This window comes from Elgaria multicarinata, chromosome 2, assembly GCF_023053635.1.
Source record: "Elgaria multicarinata webbii isolate HBS135686 ecotype San Diego chromosome 2, rElgMul1.1.pri, whole genome shotgun sequence".
In the NCBI taxonomy this organism is placed as follows: domain Eukaryota; kingdom Metazoa; phylum Chordata; class Lepidosauria; order Squamata; family Anguidae; genus Elgaria; species Elgaria multicarinata.
Window position 1 is genome coordinate 157,284,287 of NC_086172.1, and position 21,326 is coordinate 157,305,612.

At 38.7% G+C, this 21,326-nt stretch overlaps 1 protein-coding gene and 1 long non-coding RNA gene across 4 annotated transcripts; one reads left to right on the forward strand and one right to left on the reverse strand.

Annotated features, from left to right (window-relative positions):
* Positions 1-41: 41 nt before the first annotated feature.
* Positions 42-6,001, forward strand: LOC134393079 (uncharacterized). The gene is made up of 3 exons (XR_010025079.1): positions 42-207; positions 582-625; positions 5,537-6,001. It is a non-coding gene; the product is annotated as an uncharacterized LOC134393079 (long non-coding RNA).
* On the reverse strand, positions 2,954-20,122 carry ATXN3 (ataxin 3). 3 transcript variants are annotated; one of them, XM_063117972.1, is made up of 11 exons: positions 20,067-20,122; positions 16,491-16,655; positions 14,393-14,434; positions 12,590-12,675; positions 12,030-12,096; positions 10,267-10,354; positions 9,852-9,984; positions 8,652-8,827; positions 7,474-7,594; positions 7,074-7,159; positions 2,954-5,606 (listed from the first exon to the last, which is right to left on the reverse strand). In XM_063117972.1, the coding sequence occupies exons 1-11, from the start codon at positions 20,088-20,090 to the stop codon at positions 5,512-5,514; spliced, it is 1,083 nt and encodes a 360-aa protein (XP_062974042.1). In that variant the 5' UTR covers positions 20,091-20,122; the 3' UTR covers positions 2,954-5,511. The 3 variants fall into 3 exon arrangements, with proteins under 3 accessions (XP_062974042.1, XP_062974041.1, XP_062974043.1); XM_063117971.1 differs by having other exon boundaries at positions 14,393-14,437; XM_063117973.1 differs by lacking the exons at positions 2,954-5,606; positions 7,074-7,159; positions 7,474-7,594 and having other exon boundaries at positions 8,740-8,827; positions 9,847-9,984; positions 14,393-14,437.
* Between the last annotated feature and the right edge of the window lie 1,204 nt (positions 20,123-21,326).

Sequence of the window (21,326 nt, forward strand, 5' to 3'; positions counted from 1 at the left end):
GGGACGTGTCGCAGCCAACAAGGCAAGACGGGATACCGGCGGCTGGAACGGTTGTGCCCGGCCCAACCTGAGGCGGGCGAGAGAGGCCAACGAGGAAGCAGCCTTCCCCCCTTCCCGTAGCGTGAGGAGTGGGAGAAGGCGAGGGACCCGGACCTCGGCACGTTTGATTGGAAGTAAGCCCTGCTGTTGAGTGGGACATACTCCCAAGTAAGTAGGTGTATCGGGATTGTTGCCCGCTCCTATGCTTCTAAGGACTTAATCCTACGCATATTCAGACAGGACAAAAGTCCTACAACTCTCCGCGTGCCAGGATTGCATAGGACTGCTTCTACTTTGGAAGTAAGCCTCACGTAATTCAGTAGTGTAGTTTATCCATGAAACAGATAGCTTCGCCCTCCCAACCCCCCAATCTTATAGCTTTATTATGGCTTTTTAAAAAATCCACTGTTTTTGAGACAAATTAGTTTGATTACCGGTACTGACCTAACCTTTTTAGCGTCCCCATCTCTCTCCCCCTCAGCTTAGCCAAATCAGAATGTATTTTATGCATCTGCTAATATATCTATATCTATCTCCTTCAGGTGGCATCCATGCACACAGGATGGCACGTATCAGCACAAAATCCGTGAGTTGAATTCACATTGTCGCCAGAGTGCAGTGCTTTAAGCAGATACTCTGTGAGAAAAAGCAGGATTTTATATGAAGGTATCCGAATTTCCATCAATTATTTTGTGTTAAAACATCAAAATTATTAGTAATCTGCTCGGGTGTCCTAAATCTGCAGGTTCTCTTTGGGTTTCACCATCAGTTTGAAAACATAATCATATAGTAAGTATGGAAGACCAATATGTATCTGCTATTAGACTGTTACTGTTCGGTACATGGGGAGTATTCCATTATCTATTCTATTATCAGTATACTTTTAAGGTTGCAAGCCTATACAGACTTACATGGGAGTAAGCCTACTGAAATAAATAGGATTTATACCTGAACTTCAATCCACAGCTCTGCAATTTCTGCAGACTTTCCAAGGTACTTGCTGCAAATTCAGCTCTTGCTAATCTTTACCCTATCTTGATAGTATCCATTCATACCATATATAAAGCCTGGAAGCCAAATTAATATAGTCCAGTTATATTATTAAAGTTGTAAAGAGGTCCCAAGTCAAGATGGATTTTATGTATCTGATGTGCAACTCTTTCAGTGTGTTTATATCTTTGTTAAACAATATCCTTCAAAAGAAATGTTTTAACATCTTTAAGCAGAAGTGTAGTTGGAAGCATATTTTATTCTTTCCCCTTAAGACAGTAATGTCAGTAGACAATTTTTTTCAGTTACTGTAAAGGCCCAGACCCTGAGCATATCACTTTTTGTTCATTCTTTTCCTCATGGAAAGAAATCTTTCCAAGCATTATTAAATTTTCACTTTCCAGGAATGAAAGCCATATTACTAAGAGCAATATGCCAAATCAGAAGGCATGTTAGTGTGTTCTCTTTCATGTTAGTGTGTGCTGCCTCCTGTGTACTCATCACTTTTTAAAATCAACCTATGATCATCTGGGTCATAGGTTGTTGACATGTGAGCCTGGAGCACTGAGTTGTTTCACATTAACCCAAAAGCAAACCTTGGGTTAACCTCTGGGTTATTTAGCCCTTAAGCAACCCAGTGCTATGGGTTCACATGTTAACCAACCCACAATTCGTTGTTACATGCGAACCAGGTCAGTTTAAAATTTATTGCCAGAATCAAAGACAACAGGACCAAATATTTGAGCTTTGGAAGACTGGTACTCAACTGATTCACAAACAAGTCTAACAAAGCTTATTACACTCCAACATGTTGTGGACTCATTCAGGTCATGTTAATTTAAGATTTTGCTCATTTGTTGTATCAGCATCTAGGTTCTTCCAACCGGAACTATCAGTTGTCTCTAATCTCAAACAGCACTGTTTTCAATAGGGTTGTCTAGGAGACACACACATTTAACCCACAGTGCATGTAGCCACCATTTTGCACATCCAACCCGTTTGTAGGTTTTTCTGTTGTGTGAATCTGGTTAGCATGGATTAAACAACCCTCGAATAACCCTAGAACCTTGGTTGGATATATTAAGTTGTGCTTGTGGGCCTCACAGCTTATCATAAGTTAAATAACACACATCGAGCTGCACAGCGCAAACCGGGTCGCTATCATTGAGCTGAAGACTACGTGAACCTTCCCCCAAATGATAGCTTTTCCTTCAGCACAGAAAGATAATAATTGTGCTCCACATACATTACTGACATAATTCTAATATTGGAGGGTGCTTTTTTATATAAAACAAACAAAACCATTAGCAATAAAATCTAAGTTCCATTCCATTCTTCATGCCAGAACTGGATCCTGCATTCTTCAAAGTTTAACTGCAAACTGCACAGTGAACAGATGACAAATATAGTGCTTCCCATACTTCATGTGGTTTTAACAGACATTATTAGAAAACAGTTCTTAATCTGAAGTAAAAATAACCATGGAAAACAATTTATATAAGATGCAGAACTGAAGATGTACAGTCCTCGAGGCTTTCCATTAACTCAACCCTCTTCTTGGGGAAATCGGGTGTTGTGGTGATTGAGCCCTATCAAAGTGAAGGCCTGTAATTACATGACTCTCAAAAGCATTTTAAAGCTAGTTTTTACAACTCTGTCTCCGTATAAAGAAATCTCGCATTTGAAAGTAAAGGTTCCCAAAGATACATGTATTGCATTGATTCTGCAAAGTGCATTTATATTTTAATCACAATTTGATTCGAAGGTACATAAAAACAGAACTCCATCTTTTCCACTTTGGGATATTTTAAGTGGAAAGGTAATTTCTGAAACTGTGTGCACCTTTCATAATTGACATGTTTTGTACTTGGGCATCTGAACCCGAGTACAAAATATCTTTGAAGGAAATGGGTCTAAATTCATCCAGATTCATCTTGTCCAGAAGAACACCATTTATTGAAAAAGTACAAAGAAAAAATAAAATTATGTTTTTTACAGACTGGTATGATTTCATCTCATGCTTAATATGAATCCCTTCGCATATTTTCAAGTAATAGCTTAAAAGCAACAAAATTAAAATAAAACCAATGCAGATAGCTTTATGTAACTAATGCTGCAGACATTTTAAGAACACTGAGCATTGAATTTGGCAAACTAATTTCCTGCTGTTAAGAAATTAAGCAAGTCTGCAATCCTTTGCATGTTTAGACTGAAAAAAACCACCCAATGCTGGGAGTTGTGGGACTTTCTTCTGTCTAAATATGCATAGGATTGTGCCCTAAATTGTGTAGGGTCAAACAGTGCTGCCTTAAGTATATGGAAATGGTAAAGCTAGCTGCATTTTTAAAAGTTATGCTCATTCTCAGGGCCAAATCACATTGCCTGTACTTATGCAATGGTTTTACATAGATCAACAAAACATGAAGCATGCAAGTAAGGCAAGTGGGATTTGGCATCTATATCTATTCAAGCCATCTAAATAACATTATTGTAAACAAATGTCATCAAAATCCAAGTATTCTTCTTTATACTGTATGCTTCTTTGTCGTACCACATATTTGCATACAGTTCTTTATCATTCAGTAGCTAGGGATGACACATCAATATGGTGCAATATAATAATTTGGGAACAATTAGCAAAAACATACAGGTTTTGCAAGATTATTCTTGGTGTGTCTGGCGAATGCCTATGGTTTAAGCAAAATACAGTTTGAACACTGTAAACATCCCAAACCATAGCCATAAGATGTATATGTAAACAGAATGTATGCTTAAAGCATTATTTATAAAACAAAACATTTTTGTAACATAGAATGCCACATTTGGTCATCCTATTGTAGTAACCTTGTATATCAAATGTGTAATTCAACTAACAGAATAAAATTAGCTCACAAAACTTGCTTCCCAATTTTCCTCAGTAAGAGAAACAATGACAGAAAAATCTGTAAGGTGCATGAACGAAGGCCATTCATGAAAAGCTGCACAATTCTTACAGGCATAAGACATTCATTAACATCTGATAGAATACACATCCACACACATTCATTTATGAATAACCATTCTTAGCACATAGGTAACCATGCAGGGTTCATTTCAGATAGCAGGTATGCACATTAATGATGTGGCACTGAAGTCATGGCATCATAATGTTTCCTTCCTTACTCTTAAAACAGTCTGGACCATAGCTCAGAAATTAGAGCACATGCTTTGCATGCAGAAAGTCCCAGGTTTAATCCCAGACATCTCCAGTTAAAAGGAACTCAGGTAGCAGGGCTGGAAAAGACCCCTGCTTGAGATCATGGAGAACCACTGCCAGACAGAGCAGACAATACTGGACTAAATGGACCAATACCTGTCTCAGTATAAGGCAGCTTTCTTATGCCCATCCAGTTGTCTTTAATACTTGTAAAAATGCAGGAACGAAGAGAAAATATAAAGCAAAGGATTAATTTCCATACAACAGAATAGGATTTAAGGTAACTGTTTATCAAATATACCCCACCATTTCAGTTATCCAACCAACTTCTAAGTGATCATTGAGTGCTTGTGCTAGAACAGTGCATCGAGGCCAGGAGTGCCTAAAATTTAGTAAAGAGAGTTTTCCTAAGAAATAATTTCCTTTCTGCCTCCTCTGAAAGAAGGAAAACTCTGGCATTATGGTTTTAAAAAGTAGTCTTTAAATAAGCACCAAGATGAGCTTCTTGGTTTGCATATCTCTTGCAGTCCTAAAATAGTAAAGATGTGATTAATTCATTCCAGAACTTTAACAGATTCCTTTTTGTGTTTTTACGTATAATGGTAAAATATTTTTTAATGATTTCACCCATTAAATGTTTTCATGTTGAAAAGGACAGAAAGTACTTGTCAATATTCTGTTTATTTACAATGTAACTGAAATACTTTTGGAGAAGTGAAAGGCAAATTATATTTATTCAGTCTAAGCTATTCAGAATACAGAAGAGGTGCTTGGAATGCCCTTAAGCACACATGTGAATTTATGAAATTTCAGATGTCACACAAAAGTGGCTAGTATGATTCCAATAGAATGGCCTCAGGATTATTTCTGAGAGGTTATTGTCTACCTGGGCATGGCAGGCTGACCTTGCCTTGAAGCAAGAATCCCACAAGAGCATGCCATTACACCTGAACAGGGCTGCCCGTACAATTATCTGCAGATCATCACAAACTCATCGTGATCATCTATGGGTCAGGAAAATGCTGGATGAGATTTTACAACATGCTGATACCCCTTTGCTGATGCATGGCATCTCTACCAACCTGATTAGAACTAGTCGTGTGGTCAAAGCTAAAACCTTTGTGATAATATTTTATTCATGTTATATGCAGATTGCCTTTTAATTCCGATCCTCAGTCCTAGGGCTATATCCTGCTTTGGTACATCAGTGAAATGAACCCTACCTTTATACCACCTGCACAGGATTAATACAGGATTTAGTGTTTAGATAAAAATAGGTATTTTTGTCATTTCTTTTGTTCTGTGTTCAAGGTGTTTCTAACAGTTTCCAAGGACATATTCATGGCTGCTTGAAGCATATCATCTTCACTCATATCACCTCCTGGCAGAAAAGAAAATGCATTAGGTCCTGGAATACTGCTATAAAATGGAGAAAATGGCCTAGTTCAGATCATCATTCAAGGCTTCATAAACTATGGAAGTCAGGAATGAGCACTGGGGCCAAGCTTCCTAGACCCTCCACCCTCCTCTCGACACCAGCTGACTTTGACGCAAAGATAATGGGTTTGTATTAAGCTAGAGTTCCCTGTTACGTCTGATTCAGGGAACTCTGGCTTAATGTGAGTTAATAAACCTGGAACATAAACTATAAACATAAACTATGATTTACGAAGCTTTGAACCATTATCCAAACTGGCCAATGAATGTCACACCTTCCTTTCTTCTTCTTTAAACCCTTTATATCTCTTACCAAATAAAATTAATACTTGAATTGTAGTAGCTGTTGCGAGTTTTATTTTATTTTTAGCATGCACCCAATTGTGGGCATTAGCATTATTATTATTATTGTTATTTATTTATATAGCACCATCAATGTACATGGTGCTGATTAATAGATTAGTAATAGATTACTATTAGTAATAGATTACTATTAGACTATTAGTAATAGATTACTATTAGAATATATAATGAGTAGACAAGACAGGCCTGAATTTGACTCAAACACAATACGCAGAATGCCAAGAAATTAGGCTTTGAAAAACAGTGCTCTGCATTATAGTTATAAGAAGAGCCATGCTGGATCAGACCAAGGGTCCATCTAGTACAGCACTCTGTTCACACAGTGGCCAACCAGCCATCCGCCAGGGATGAACAAGCAGGACATGGTGCAACAGCACCCTCCCACCCATGTTCCCCAGCAACTGGTGCAGTTTCTTCTATGAAATCAGTGTCACATGGAGGCAGAAATGGGAGTGGATGGGGTGGAGACAATAAGGAACAGAAATGAGTAAGGTAGCAGGATTGACAGAAGATTGCTGCAAAAAGACAGAGGAGATATAGTAAGAATGAGCAGGAAAACCATAGATGGGGTGACACACTTGTCCTGGGAAAAACAACAATGTAGGAGGCAAGTGGTCCCTCATTACTGTCTATGATTGCAGACCTTCCTCTTCACACATCACTACATATACAAGAAGGAAAGGGAAGATTCTGATAAGGAACTGTTGACGGGGGAGGCACATTTTCAGCTAGCACACATGTTTATGGCTGCACCTACAACTAAAGATCACTTTTGAGTGCCATTGCTAGACTGTCTCTTGAGTGAAATGAGGGTTAGAAGCAATGAGCAGGATTCACACCATTCTGACAAAGAACACACTTCATACCATACTTTCAACTGCTACAGTAAACAAGGCTATACCAAATCTTTCCAAATCAGAAAGGTATAAAATAACTGAAACGGATTATTATGGAAAGTTAGAGCGACCCTTGCTTCATTATCAGAAGTGGAGAAGAAGAAAATTCTGGGTAGAATTGCAATGTATTGTAACGTGGCTGGGGAAAGTACCTGGATCAGTGACTAGTGCATTTGAACTTGTAGCTGGTGCGTCATGGAATTCTGGATTCTGAACTTGCTGATGCAACTGTTGTTGTCTAAAAGAATCAACCAGTTAAGAGTAGTTTTTTTTTTTTAAAAAAAAGAGGATTCCAGACAGCTCTAATTTTAATTATATAAAGCAGGGGCAGACAACACATGGCCTGCGTATTCCCTCTCTCCCATCACCAATTTTGCTGCTGTTGTGGCAAATTACAATTTTGCTTCAAAATAAAGTGTGCGGGGAATACACACCTTGAGGTACAGGCATTAAAGATACCAGTTAAATAATGGCATTAGTTAATATGATGCCCAATTAGTGAAATGCTTCTAGGACTGGCTATCAAAGCCCGCTGTACACAATCTACATTACTTTTCAAAATAGGCTTGTCTTCTCCGTCGCAATTCTTCTGATGTAAGAGATTCAGATTGATTTGTTGCCGATGAGTGTGGAATGTTCTGTGCGCAATCTAAAAGACTACTTCGATGGCCTCCTAAAATTGAAACATACACATGCACCATTACCAGGAAAGACTAGGTTAAATTCAGGAAGATATTTACTTACTACTTTTGTGTTAGATTATCCAAAATGGTTTATACTCCAAATTCCTTATAAAATGATAAAAACTCAATTAAATAATTGAACAGCAGCAATGCAGAGAACTATAAAAATCAGAGAAAACAAATGAATAAAAGCAGCAGCCATCAACCAAACATTCAAAGCTTTGGAGAATAAAAAGACTGCCCCATGTATAATACACTGCAGGATGAAAACTTCAAAGGAAACTGGAGGTTCTCAAGTTTCTAGTAAATACTTTAAATAACCACATTGATAGTTAGTCATCTAGAAAGACTAGGTATCTGCATGTCTGCACCATATGAAGATCTGAATAATAAGCATTCCAACAGGACTAAGTTACATGTATACATTTTTAGTTTTAGCCACAGTGAATCAAGCTCTGGTAACCTTCCAGTTAATTGCTATAATGCATTATTCGTAGAGCTGCCCTTGAAGAGGACTTGGTAGCTTCAATTAGCGCAGAATTTGGCTGTCAAGAATTTTAACCACTACAAGCATGTTTGTTCATATCACTCCATTTTCAAAAAATTGTACTGGTTGCCTATTCGCTTTCAGGCTCAATTCAAGTAGCTGGTAATTATTTTTCAAGCCGTAAATGGCTTGGGACCAAAATATCTGAAGAAGTACCTCTTCCCATACCAGCCTGCCCATATCTTAAGATCTTCTGCTTAGACCTTGCTCCAAGTGCCTTCCTCAGTAGAAGTTACAAAGGAGAGGGCTTTTTCAGTGGTAGTAGCACTCTGACTTTGAAATACCCTTTCTAAGGAGGTGCTTATTTTTTAGTATTTCATTGTCAGGTTAAGACTGTTATTTCCCCCAAACTTTAAAAAAAATTATTTTTATCTAGTGTTAATTATGTTCAGGATATTATTTTATTGTACTGTGATTTCCATATGTTATTTACTACGCTGAAATCTTATTCGATGAAGGGTGGCATACAAATGTTTTAAATAAAGAAAAGAGCATTTTACCTTGCATACTTAGTTGAATGGCCCTACGGAGATCAGCTTCTTCATCCTCCATATCAATTTCCTGTCTGCTGAGAGCAAGTGCTTTTTGGAAATTTTCTTCGTCTTCATCTAACATGCCTGTACTATCAAATGGATGATTAACATCTACTGCTTGTTCGACGTCTGGTTTTTGTACCCTGGAGAGATTACAAAGACACAGATATTTTTATTCGAATGTAAAACTTTATATTTTTAAAAAAATGATATTTTGAAAACAATGGGAAAATCTTTCTACAACTTTTTAAAGTTTTATTTATTTATTTATTAAATTTTTATACCGCCCAATAGATGAAGCTCTCTGGGCAGTTCACAAAAATTAAAACCATGAAGAGCATAAAAGCAACCAACAATTTAAAAATACGAATACAAAATAAAATATAAAAAATATTTTAAAAGAAAAACCCAATGCATTTATTTGTCAAAAGCACCTTACAGCAATAACAAGAGAACAAAACAACATTAAGAATTTGAGATTGCTACTAATACCACTTTGTACTGGAGAATTCTAAGCATCCTTTCAAATCAAAATTCTCAGCTCTTCGCAGGAAAATAACAATTGAGAGAGGATGACAGGAAATTCACCTTGAGAATTTTAGGAGAGTGAGATTTTCCTCTCCCCGAGTTACGCAGTGTAGTCTCACAGCCACTTAACTGCCTTGCGCCTTGATTCATTGTCTAACCCAATTTCCACCATGGTAATGGAATTAAATATCTCACACATCCTAACAAAGTTTACATTGCCCAACAGGGCCAATGTATCACTGTTATGAGGTGTAAAACAGGTGGTAGAGATAGAAATGCTTGTACTCGTTAAAGCTGCAGAATGGAGTTGGGATGAATCATGTACTCTTTAGAGAGAAGGATGCTCTTCAATAAAGGTGTTCACAACTTACACCTAGTGGTGGAAAAGCACATTAGGACAATGGGGCGAAAGGAAATTGAGGACCATATCTCTAGCCTACATAAAAAAGTGGTGCTGACAAAATGAAAGCAAATGGAAGGCAGAGAGAGAAAGACGTTTCAAAACTGCCTCTGTAAAACTACACTCTGTAAAACACAGTTGTTAGCTCCTATATTACTTCCTCGCTTGCATATGGGATTCAAAAATACTCAAGATCAACACTCAACACTTAATAAAATACAAGTTTTTATTTACCTTACCTCTGATCTTTTGATTGCAGTGCCTCTTCCCCAATCAATTTTGGCCGCTGCATCTGCTGAACCCGAATCATTTGCAGTAACTGATCAGCCTCACAATCTGGCAGGTCACCCTTTACGACAAATATTGAATAGCCTAAGGAAAAAAAGACGCATATGGACAAAATCTGAGAGATAATAACCTATCAATAGATATGAGAAGAGGTGGGGTGTTAATGTTAAGAATAAAAAAAACAGGCATTTGCTTGCATTGTGCAATTCTGTCCCCCCCTTCCCACATTATAACTACTATATTTAGTGATTTCATTGTTTTATTCATGAAAATCGAGGAAGACAGGCTTCTTGTATGAATGTTAACACTTGTCATTACTCTCTTGCTTTCAAGTAACAGAGTTAAGTATCTGAAAGACAGCATTACCTTCCTGTTGTAACTGGGCCAAGAAAAGTGCAAGGTAAGTATCTGATATTAGTTCGGGACCCGTCAAGAGAGAGTTCAAGTTGAACCACTGTAATTTTAAAAACAGGTTTCAAATAAAGGTAGTTAACATGTAATTAAATCAATAATTTATGCTTCAGTCTTTGTATGGCTGTTTCTCCTGTACTGCTATTTATTTTAGCACTTAATCCATACTCCCCTACCTCATTTAGTTCACCTTAGGTTCTCACATTTTGGTTGTGTCAAAGATTTAGCTGCTGAGCTAGACCTCAGAAGAACTGTTCTGTCATTGTCAAACAGATCTCCCCTCCTTTCCATTTCCCCTCTCCTTCCAAAGTGCACCCTGTCTTTTTAATTTGGAAATCTGACAGGACTGTGTCTCATTAATTTGTTTATACACAGTGCCTGTCACTAGAACTGCATTGGATTTTGTTCTTGATTTTTATTGCTTTGGAAAACAACTTTTGTATGAAAAGCAGGATAGGGGTATAAATAAACACATGTGTAGTTTGTCTACATTTATTGAAGGTGGTAGAGACATCTTCCATTGCAGAAATACTGCATTTCCTAAACACTCAAGTTGCACTAATTTTTACGCAAGAGAAAGCAAATGTTCCCCAAGTTAGAGAATCCATTATGACTATAACTGCCTTGTAGAATGTAGTTGCACAAATGGCAGAGACATTCATTTAACATAGCTTCAAAGCTTTTCACATTCTAGCTCCTGCCTATCTCTCCTCTCTCATCTCACACTATTGCCCCGCTCGTGCTCTCCGCTCCTCTGATGCCATGCTTCTCGCCTGCCCAAGGACCTCCACTTCCCTTACTCGGCTTCGTCCTTTTTCTTCTGCTGCCCCTTACGCCTGGAATGCTCTTCCAGAACACTGGAGAACTACCAACTCAATCACAGCTTTTAAAACTCAGCTAAAAACTTTTCTTTTCCCTATAGCTTTTAAATATTGAGTTTGTTCTGACTCTATACTGTTAGCCTCACCCTACCCGGTGCCTGTTTACACTTCCCTGTGCCTGTTTGCATTCTCTTTCCCTCCTTACTGTTTACTACAACTTTATTAGATTGTAAGCCTATGCGGCAGGGTCTTGCTATTTACTGTGTAATCTGTACAGCACCATGTACATTGATGGTGCTAAATAAATAATAATAATAATAATAATAATAGCCTGCGACATAAAGGATGATGAACGACATCTATTTATCATGCCAAATGTATCGTATTTTAATGCTTTCTTTGTCTTTAAATAGCCAAATACTAGCAAGGCTATCCCATCTACCGAAAGGCTCAAACTTATTTTTAACTTTTTCCTTTTATTTCATTTCGTTCTTTGTGTATTGCAGTGCTCCTCTTGAGCACTGAAATGTTAATCTATTTTTCAAAAATCAATAATACAATTATTTCCCTGCTCTTCCCATGTGTGGGTTGGATATCACATTATTGTATTTCAATGGAGACCTGTTGGATTGTAACTCATAGTCTAAAATGTTGCCAGGATGCACATCCACTGGTTGCCAGACTAAACCCACAGGTGGTATGATGCCCTTTATATCAAACTACTTTGATATTAGGCACATTTATATAAAACTACTTTGTAATACGAGTAAACAGCAACAATGTTATTTAACTACAGGCTTTTAAATATGTGAGATAGTATCTGGCCTCAAAAGCAGTATTCTTTTGGAACCCAAGTTCAAAGTCAATTTTTAAACAAGGAAAAAGAGGGAATGTCACCTGTTTTCCTAATTTTCGAACTGTAAACCAGTGTTCTTTATAGTTACAAATAAAAGATCTTTCATTTCTGAAAGAAGAAAAACAGAAAGTATGCACTGAATTAAACATAAGAGCTATCTCTAGTATCACCATTTTTGTATTTTTAAAGCATTCTGGCTAATATAGTTACAATTAAGATTACATGATCATTTATCTCTTTTGATGGTTCATAATATTCCAATAATATTCTTTTAGAAATATGTTTAGAATATATATGCTTTATATATACAGACACACACAGTGATGTCATAAAGCAGATATGATGCCACGTACCATTCAAAGTCAGCATTCTGTGATGCCACAGATACTGAGATGTCATGAAGGCTCAGAGGACAAATGGACATGTAAGGCCTCAATAATATGAAAAAGAAAACGCTGAGGGGATAAAACCAGAACTTGAGATAGTAATTTTCAAAAGGAACTCTCTGAGGAAAATGATAGGGTGTCTCTTTCTTGCATTATTATTTTTTTATTTTATTTTTTTGTAAAATGGAAACAGGGAGCTAAAAAGAAAGTCTTACATAGGGTCGATCCCGAGCCTCTGATACTCTGGGCTGTTGAAGAGGATTAGTTCTAAACCCCAAACTTTCAAGGCATTGCTTATAACCTGTCAAAAAACAGCACTTTTCATGAGACAAACCAGTCAGTTATAAAATTTAAGCAATGCAACCATTTTAGCCACTATAAAAACAAATATATTGTTTTCACAAAGCTGGGACTGGGAAAAGTATAAGTTTCATTAAAAGGAAACCACTGGGGTGAGAAAATTCAAACGTAAACCTTCATGAATCTATGTTCAGCAGACCACATATAAAACACATTTAAGGGTGAATAACAAATACACAATTTGACCAAGAGATCCTCAAAAGGCACACACGACTCTTGAATTGGTGTTATAAGCAGCTGTACAACCTTAGCTTCATTTTAACTTCAAGGGATCACTCCCTGAACTGCATATTGGCAAGAGACTATTTGCCCAATTCATTTCAATACATGACTACACAAGTGTTTAATACACTATAGTAACAGTTACCTTTGTCCTAAGATAACACTAAAAAAAATGTGATACGCAGGTAAGGATATATTTGCAAAATAGATCCAGAATAATTATTGCGATCTACCAAAAGTTCTAAGCTTCTAAGTACTTCTTGTACATTTTTGAACAATGTTGCAAACATTTGATCTTACATTTTTAGTCTGATACACACTTTTAATATCAAACTTCTGGGAACATCACTTAAAGCTGTTTAGGAGAAGGGCAGCTGGAAAATTAAAGAGACAATTCAACTTCACCTCAGACACTTCTCCCTGTAGGAGAAGAGCAAAGCAATTTACAGCAAAGTGGAATTGTAAGTTGCAAGTGAAAGTCTTCCAATTTCAAGAACTCTGTATTTGTTAGAAATATAAGGCAACTCTACACTATACAAACTTGTCTTGCTATTTCCAAATTTATGTTTCCTGCAACACTTACAGTGTAGATCACACAGACAAACTTATGTATATGGATCTGGGGACCTGTGCCCTAGTTATTTACTCAATATTTACTTGGCCCTAATTACCGACTAACTGTACAGCCTACCTTCCAGTCTAGTATACCCACAAAACAGCTTAGAACAGGGACAAGACAAATAAAATACTATGTTTCCTTGATGTGCATATGTGTGTGTACATTCATCCATGCTTTACATAATTAGATTCAGGAAACACCAAAGTATGCCCAATAAAGTGTATTGCTACCCACCTCATTTACAGCTTTCTGGATGCACCATACAGAAAAACTGAAGATTTTCATTAGGTACAAGGCCTTGAACCCATGGGCTGGTTATTTACCAAGGACACAACTTGGGATTTTCCTACATGCCCAAATAAAATGGAGTTGTACAACTGCCTATTTTAATTCAGATATAAAGAAATCATTAACTGCATTAAAGCTTTTGCCAATTTGGAAGATAAATATGTGTAAAACCCAATTCTTAAAAGACATAGAAGACTTCTGATTTCAATGAAACCTCTATATCTCTAGAGTATATAAAAACTGTTAGGCTGTTTAAATCCCATAGTAAATAAGTGCAATGTAAGCATCCAAACTACCTGTAGGATTGCAACTACAGGGTTGCAATCCAAAGATGTACCTATAAACCATGGATTTGTTCCTTGTATATTACTGGAATGTAAACTTCTATTTTAAGATACCCAGTTTCCTCAAATGTCTCCTAAACAGCCCTAAAATGTGAATATATCAACTCTTATTGAAACATATATAACATTTGAGAATTGTATACAATTAATTTTTCAAGTAACTGAGACTCTGGTAGAATGCTTACTTGAATTGAGAAGAAGCCACTGTCATCCATATTTACAGAAGGCTGCTGTTCAACAAAGGATGGAGGAGAAAAAATTATGAATCCATGTTACTAGAAATAAGGATGAGTTATGCCAATTCTTTATACTTTACCATAACAAAATACACTAACACAATTCGATGCATGTCTCTTCAGAAGTAAAAACCATTCTTTTCATTGGAGCTGACTCTCAGGTAAATGTGTATAGGATTGCAGCCTTAACAAATCTCAACCCATTCTAGGACTATAAACAAACATGTACAATAGGTGTTAAGGGAATAGATTTGGCAGTACTTTCCTTAAGATTGCAAAACATTATGTGAGGACTTGCCCAAACACTGGTTTCAGATGACATGAAAACCAACGGTGGGTTAAATAGTCAACAGTGGGTTATTGTGTCATCTTTTAGGACTTTTTCACACCATGGTTGGTAATTTGGCTGAAATAACCAATGCAAATAAGCAACGCTGTGCAGAGTTGATTATCTGAACAACCAGCAGCTATCATGTCATCTGTTGGGCACTGTTGACTATTTCGTCGCACACATTTGGTCATTTTTGGCGACTATCAAGTTCCCTGGCAAGAGTGACCAAAGCGGTGGCTACTGCTCTAGTCCAGCTGGAAGAACTTGCAATGGCTGATGGGATACCAGTGGGAGGACTGAGGGGGAAGGAGAGGGGGGGATGCGTCAATCAAAACGCACCGTTGACTAACTGTCAACTCAACACTGGCCTTAATCCACTTCACAGTTGATTATAACCATGCCATGTGAGAGGTACACCCTCGATAATCAACCATGGAATTGACCATTAACCCATCATTGTGTTGTCCAAACACAGCCAAAGATACATAAGACTTCAAGATTTCTGAAAGCATGGGGAGAATATTCTTATATTTAAAATAAGACGTTGACAATTTCAGAAAACAAATTTGTGCAGAAGGCAGCTACTTTTAAACAAAATGCTTTCTTTAAGAACAGTACATATTACACAACTATGGATCTACATAAAAGCTTATTTTTAAAAACAAACATTGTTTTCCAATTTAAATAATAGTAACAGGCACAGCTAACTAGCAGTTTCATGCCTCAGACTGCAAATGTCATCCAGCAGTGAGGAGTTGATCTGCTTTGACCTTGTGGCCAGTAGAAGGGAGAAAACTGTCAACTGTTTAGGTCAAGGATACCAAATTCCTCTGTGACATAAGAGATGCTAAAGGCAATTGTGAAGTTCTAAGTATTTGAATTCCAGTGTCAATAAGCAGTTTTAGTTACACTAAACTAGTCATGGGTTTTCAAATGACATTTTGGTGATACTAATCAGTTGAGCAGCTTCAAAGCTCAACTGATCAGTATCACCAAAATGTCATTTGAAAGCCTGTTTGTTGAAAGCAAACAGGCAGTGCTTGTTGCTTCTATCCAGTTGTATGGGACTAAATCCATAACACTTACTCCACTGTCTCTTTTTATATAAACATCATACTACAAGAAAGTAAGTGATTGACATAGCAATTAAGAAAAAATCTTTTCAGCCACATTTCACAAGCAGAAGTGGATGGAGCAATTCCAGCTCACACTGAGATTTGTAGTCATACCAGAGACTCCCCCTGCAATTCTTTCGTCCTGGGATCAGGACAAAAGAATTTACAACAGGGAAATTAAGACTGTAGCACCTGATGTTATTATATCCTGGTTAATAGGAAAGTATGCTGATGAGGGCCAGCATGCAGATTAAGCCATTGGTGCCCCAAGACAAATCTGAGACCCCAAAATGGGGGGGCTGCCATGTGTTAAAGCCATTCCTTCATCATCCTGGTTGTACAGCTGGTTCATTTCCCCATTTGTGGGCCCAATTAAAAGGGTGGGAAGCATAATCTTTCCCTCACCCCCAGTTTCCCAGACAGTCACATTTTTTATAATTTGTGTTCAGAAATGTTAAATAGACAACATGAAGACAAATAAAATTAAGTTTTATCAGTCTAAAATGGAACATTACTAAGTTGAGGGCACAGGCAGTAAATTTATATAACACAAGTTGCAAGAATAATGTGAGGCCATCTGAACAGTTTTAAAGGCTGTTACCTGTAAAAATGTTCTGTACTCTTCACTAGAAACTCCTCCCTCTGCCATCCTTATTCTCTCTTCTTCATCCAGTTGTTGTGCAATAGAAGACAGCTCTACAGGACTGAAATACTCCCCCTGCAGTAAGTTATTCAAACAGTGTTGGGCACACAGGGATCCTTCTTGCTAATAAATAGAAATTAAAAACACACACTACAATAAGCAAAATGAGATCTTGTCATGATTTTGTGGCTGAAATGCCAAGTTTTTAAACCAGAGAAGCAATTCTACTCTTTTCATGAGTACTACTGCTTCTACTCTTTATGAAAATTTAAGAAATCTTCTCTACATCAAAGAAATGGATAAGCATAGTACAGACTTATTTCTACACCTTCCTTCCTGATTTCTTCAATAACTTTTAACCCTCTCAGATTTTTATTAAAGAATTTAGCAATATCATTTATTTGTTCAATTTATATCCCACCTATATACAAAATACTCTAGGCAGCATAAATGTTAAAAACAATTTAAACAAGATAAAACAATCAGTAAAATAATACAATGTAAAACAATATATAAGTTAGCAATAAGATTCTTAAAAGGGAAGGCTTGCCAGAGTAATAGTCTTTAATGCCTGCTTAAACACATTCAAAGAAGTCAGCAAGCACATTTCAACCAGCAGGTCATTCCACAGCTGAGGGGTGGCAAAAGAAAAGACATGTGGCTCCCAATCTTGGTAGCAGCAGCAATCTGGCCCTCAGAGGACTTTAAGTGGCGGACTGGAACATAGGAGGGAAGATGCTCCCTAAGGTACGTTGGACCTAGACCATGTTGGACTTTAAAGGTAAGAACCAGCACTTTATATTTTGCCTGGAAACATATTGGCAGCCAGTAACTGAAGTTACTGCAAATGTATGCATCACACATCAAATGCAGCAAGTTCTGCAAGCCACAGCACAAATCCATTTCCAGTCTGTCACCTGTGCTTTTCTGAATCACCTTTTCAGTTATGCTACCAGGTTAGCAATCACACACACTTCCTGCGCAGCTCCCAGCAAATTAGGCAATACATAATAGCGATGTACTGTTTTACTCTGTACAGCACCATGTACATTGATGGTGCTATATAAATAAATAATAATAATAATAAGTTCAAGCATCATTATTATTATTACTATTATTATTACTATTATTATTATTATTTGTATCCCGCCTTTTGCCCAATGCTGGGCCTCAAGGCAGCCTTACAAAGTTTAAAACATACATGGGGGGGGGGGAACCAAACCATAAACATTTAAAATACACAACAAAATTATAAGACATTAACATAGATGGAGGGCCAGACTATTCTCCAAAGGCCTGCTGGAACAATAAAAGTTTTAGCCTGCTTCCGAAAGCCCATCAAGGAGGGAGCCAGCTTAGCTTCCCTGGGAAGAGAGTTCCAGAGCGCCGGAGCAGCCACGCAGAAGGCCCTCTCCCATGTTCCCACCAAGCGCGCCTGTGAAGATGGTGGGACTGAAAAAAGGGCTTCTCCAGTAGATCTCAAAGCACGGGCAGGCTCATAAGGGAGAATACGTTCTTTCACTAGCATGAGTAATCCTAGGCTATCAAGAATTCCATGGAGTTGAGTGACCAGGCTGGTGGAGGAGGAAAGCCCCCATCTACTGGACTAAATACAGCCCCTACCTCTCCTATGCCAGTCACAGCAGGCTTGTCAAATGTTATGGAAGGCAATAATTTCTAAGGCTTTATTTACCAGGCTGATACCAATTATATAATTATGGCAGTAGCACTGTATTTAAGGCTGAATTGATGGGGAAGTGAATGTATGCATGGAACATAATACATTACTTATCTTCTGAGATGAAGAGCAAAAAAGAAAAGAAAAAACCTCCGGTATACCTCTGAATTTTTCTTCTAGTGTCTTGAGTCTTTCCTTGAGCTTCCTAGCCAGTTTATCAATGCTACAGATGCAGATGAATTAGACAGAAAGAGCTATTTGTCTGACAGAAGACAGCAAGACTCTTTTCAATAATTCTGTCTCCTATTATACAGAGCAAGGAACAACTCCATCAAGGACTGCTGTGTTATGTCAACAGGTACATAAATAGTAGAGGCCCTACATTTTAGCCTAACCTGCCTCACAAGGCTGTTGTATGGGTTAATGGAATAACCCATATATAGCATGCTACGTTCATTGGAGAAAGGACAGGATAGAAACATGGTATATCAATTCAGTATTCTAATCAAAAATTCTAAGCAATAGAATATACCCATGAAAATAATCAAACTATATTATGCCAGAAGTGAAGCGCAGAAATTATCAGGATATATTAACACTGCCATAAAAATTGACTACCTAGGAAGCAAATCTTACTACATTGCGACAACACTTAGAATACTTTATACAGTTCTGGTCACAGCACCAAATGCCTACTAGTTCTGATGATTACATGCTACCTCCAGTATTCAAAGCAGTATCCCTATCTACACCACTTGCTGGGGAACATGGTGTGTGTGTGTGCGCGTGCGCGCTGTTGTATTTGTGGGCTTCCCATGGTTGGCCACAGATGGACGCTTGCTCTGATCCAGCCTAGCTCTTCTTATGTGCTTATATTGATACAAAAGAAAACAAAAGAAAAAATTCCAGTAGCAGAATTGACCATATTATGTGCAATGACATCAAAGTAAGAAGAAGCAAGGCACACAGCATGTATGTGTTCATAACACAAGATTAATCATACCAGTGAGCCAGGGAAAATAATTTCATGATTGCTATATAAAACATATTGTTACGAAGGCACAACACCGATCTGTTCTATAAACTTCCTTGAAATGGAGAATGTTCTCAAGTAAGAAGCACCGCCAGTACTAAAACTGTGATTAAAAGTTTTGCCAGCATAAGGCCAAGTCCATCAGCTCATACACCCTTGCCCTCTATATTAAACTCCTACTTCTCTATTTTGTAGTCACTGGCAGCACGGTTAGGAGCCCCTCCACTCCCCAACAGCATTAAATGGAAGAGGGGTGTGGGTGTGTGTGGGTGTGGGGGTGTGTGTGTGTGTGTGTGTGTGTACCCTTTTGTACCGCGTACCTTGCAGTTACAAGGGAATGCATTAAAAGTGTTCCAAGATAAAGGTAATAAGTCTGTTTTCCACGATCCTGAGCACCCTGTCTCACAAGACACACGACCAGGGAAGTTTCCCTGTACTCGCCAGCAGGAGCCCTTGCGCTTAACCTGCCTTGCCCATGAAGTACCACCACCGAACTGGCCCAACACAAGGCCTACTCTTTCTTGTTCCTCTCCTCGCCGGAATAAATGTAATGCATGAACGTGGGCTTCAGGAGAAGACTTCTCCAGGCGGCCACTCGTATTGCGCCTGAACTTCCAGGGAACGGAGAGAGAGCATCGCGGCCAGGCTTCCCACTCTTCTCCTTTCCAAGCCTCTCCGGTCGCCTTTGCTTCACAGAAGGGCAGGCCGAGCCCCAACAGGCTTCCTTGCTCAGGCTGAGCCTCTCCCTTCGCCCCCTTTTTAACCACCCGCTTCCCCTTCAAGGAGCCCCTTTCAGAGAAGCCAACGGCGCTCGCTCACTCACCCTCTCGTGAAAGATGGCCTCCATGTTTATTTGTCTCCCACCTCCGCCGCCAGCAGCCTCTGCGCCACACGGCCGCGACGCAGCCAATCAAACGCCGCTCCGCTTCGGGCCCCGCTGCAGCCAATCGGCGAAGCGATCCCTTCGTCTGAGGCGGCTTGTCTCAGCCTCACCGCATCCCAGCCGCCTGCGCGCGTGCAACTTATCTCTATAAACGCAACAAATACCGCAGAGAGGTCGAGAACGCTGGTCGCGGTTCGTGCAACCCTCATTTCCGGTTCCGATTAAAGACCCGCCATATGCGGGGCTGGGGAGATGGGATTCGCCATAGATGGGCGGCAGAGGTTCCCGTTCGACGCATCGGATTTGAAATAATTCTACCGTATCTCTCAACAAGATCATAGAATAGCAGAGTTGGAAGGTGCCTACAAGGCCATCGAGTCCAACCCGCTGCTCAATGCAGGAATCCACCCTAAAGCATCCCTGACAGATGCTTGTCCAGCTGCCTCTTGAAGGCCTCTAGTGTGGGAGAGCCCATAACCTCCCTAGGTAACTGATTCCATTGTCGTACTGCTCTAACAGTCAGGAAGCTTTTCCTGATGTCCAGCTAGAATCCGGCTTCCTTTAACTTGAGCCCGTTATTCTGTGTCCTGCACTCTGGGAGGATCGAGAAGAGATCCTGGCCCTCCTCTGTGCGACAACCTTTTAAGTATGAAGAGCACGAGAATGAATAAATTACCCAAAGATAATGTACAGAATAAACAACGGGCCAAGCAGGTTTGATTCTCATTGTTGGAGATGGAGTAACACTGCTAGGGGTTTTGAACAGGGTGTCGTGGGGAGGGAAATAGGGGTGGTCAGATGTTCTCATTTACATGGGACTTGGGCAAAACAAGACCCTGTCAGCCGACTGAACAGGGCACCTGAGCACAGGTGGTGTGTACTACATTTGTATTAGAATTGTCATTATTTCTAAATTGGCATACATTTGCGTGTGCTAGATGGAACAACTATTAGGTGGATCCACAGCTGGCTACAGAATCGGACTCAGAGTGCTTATCACAGTACCTTCTCAAACTGAGGGGAAGTAAGGAAGCTTTTCCTTAATATCCAGCCTTGAGTCACTATACTTGCTTCTTTTAAAATTTGTTTTAATTGTTTTATTCTGTTATTTTCATTTTATCTTGTACACCACTCCGAAATGTTCAATGGGGAGCAGTAGATAAATATTATAAATAAATAAATAAATAAATAAATGAGTGG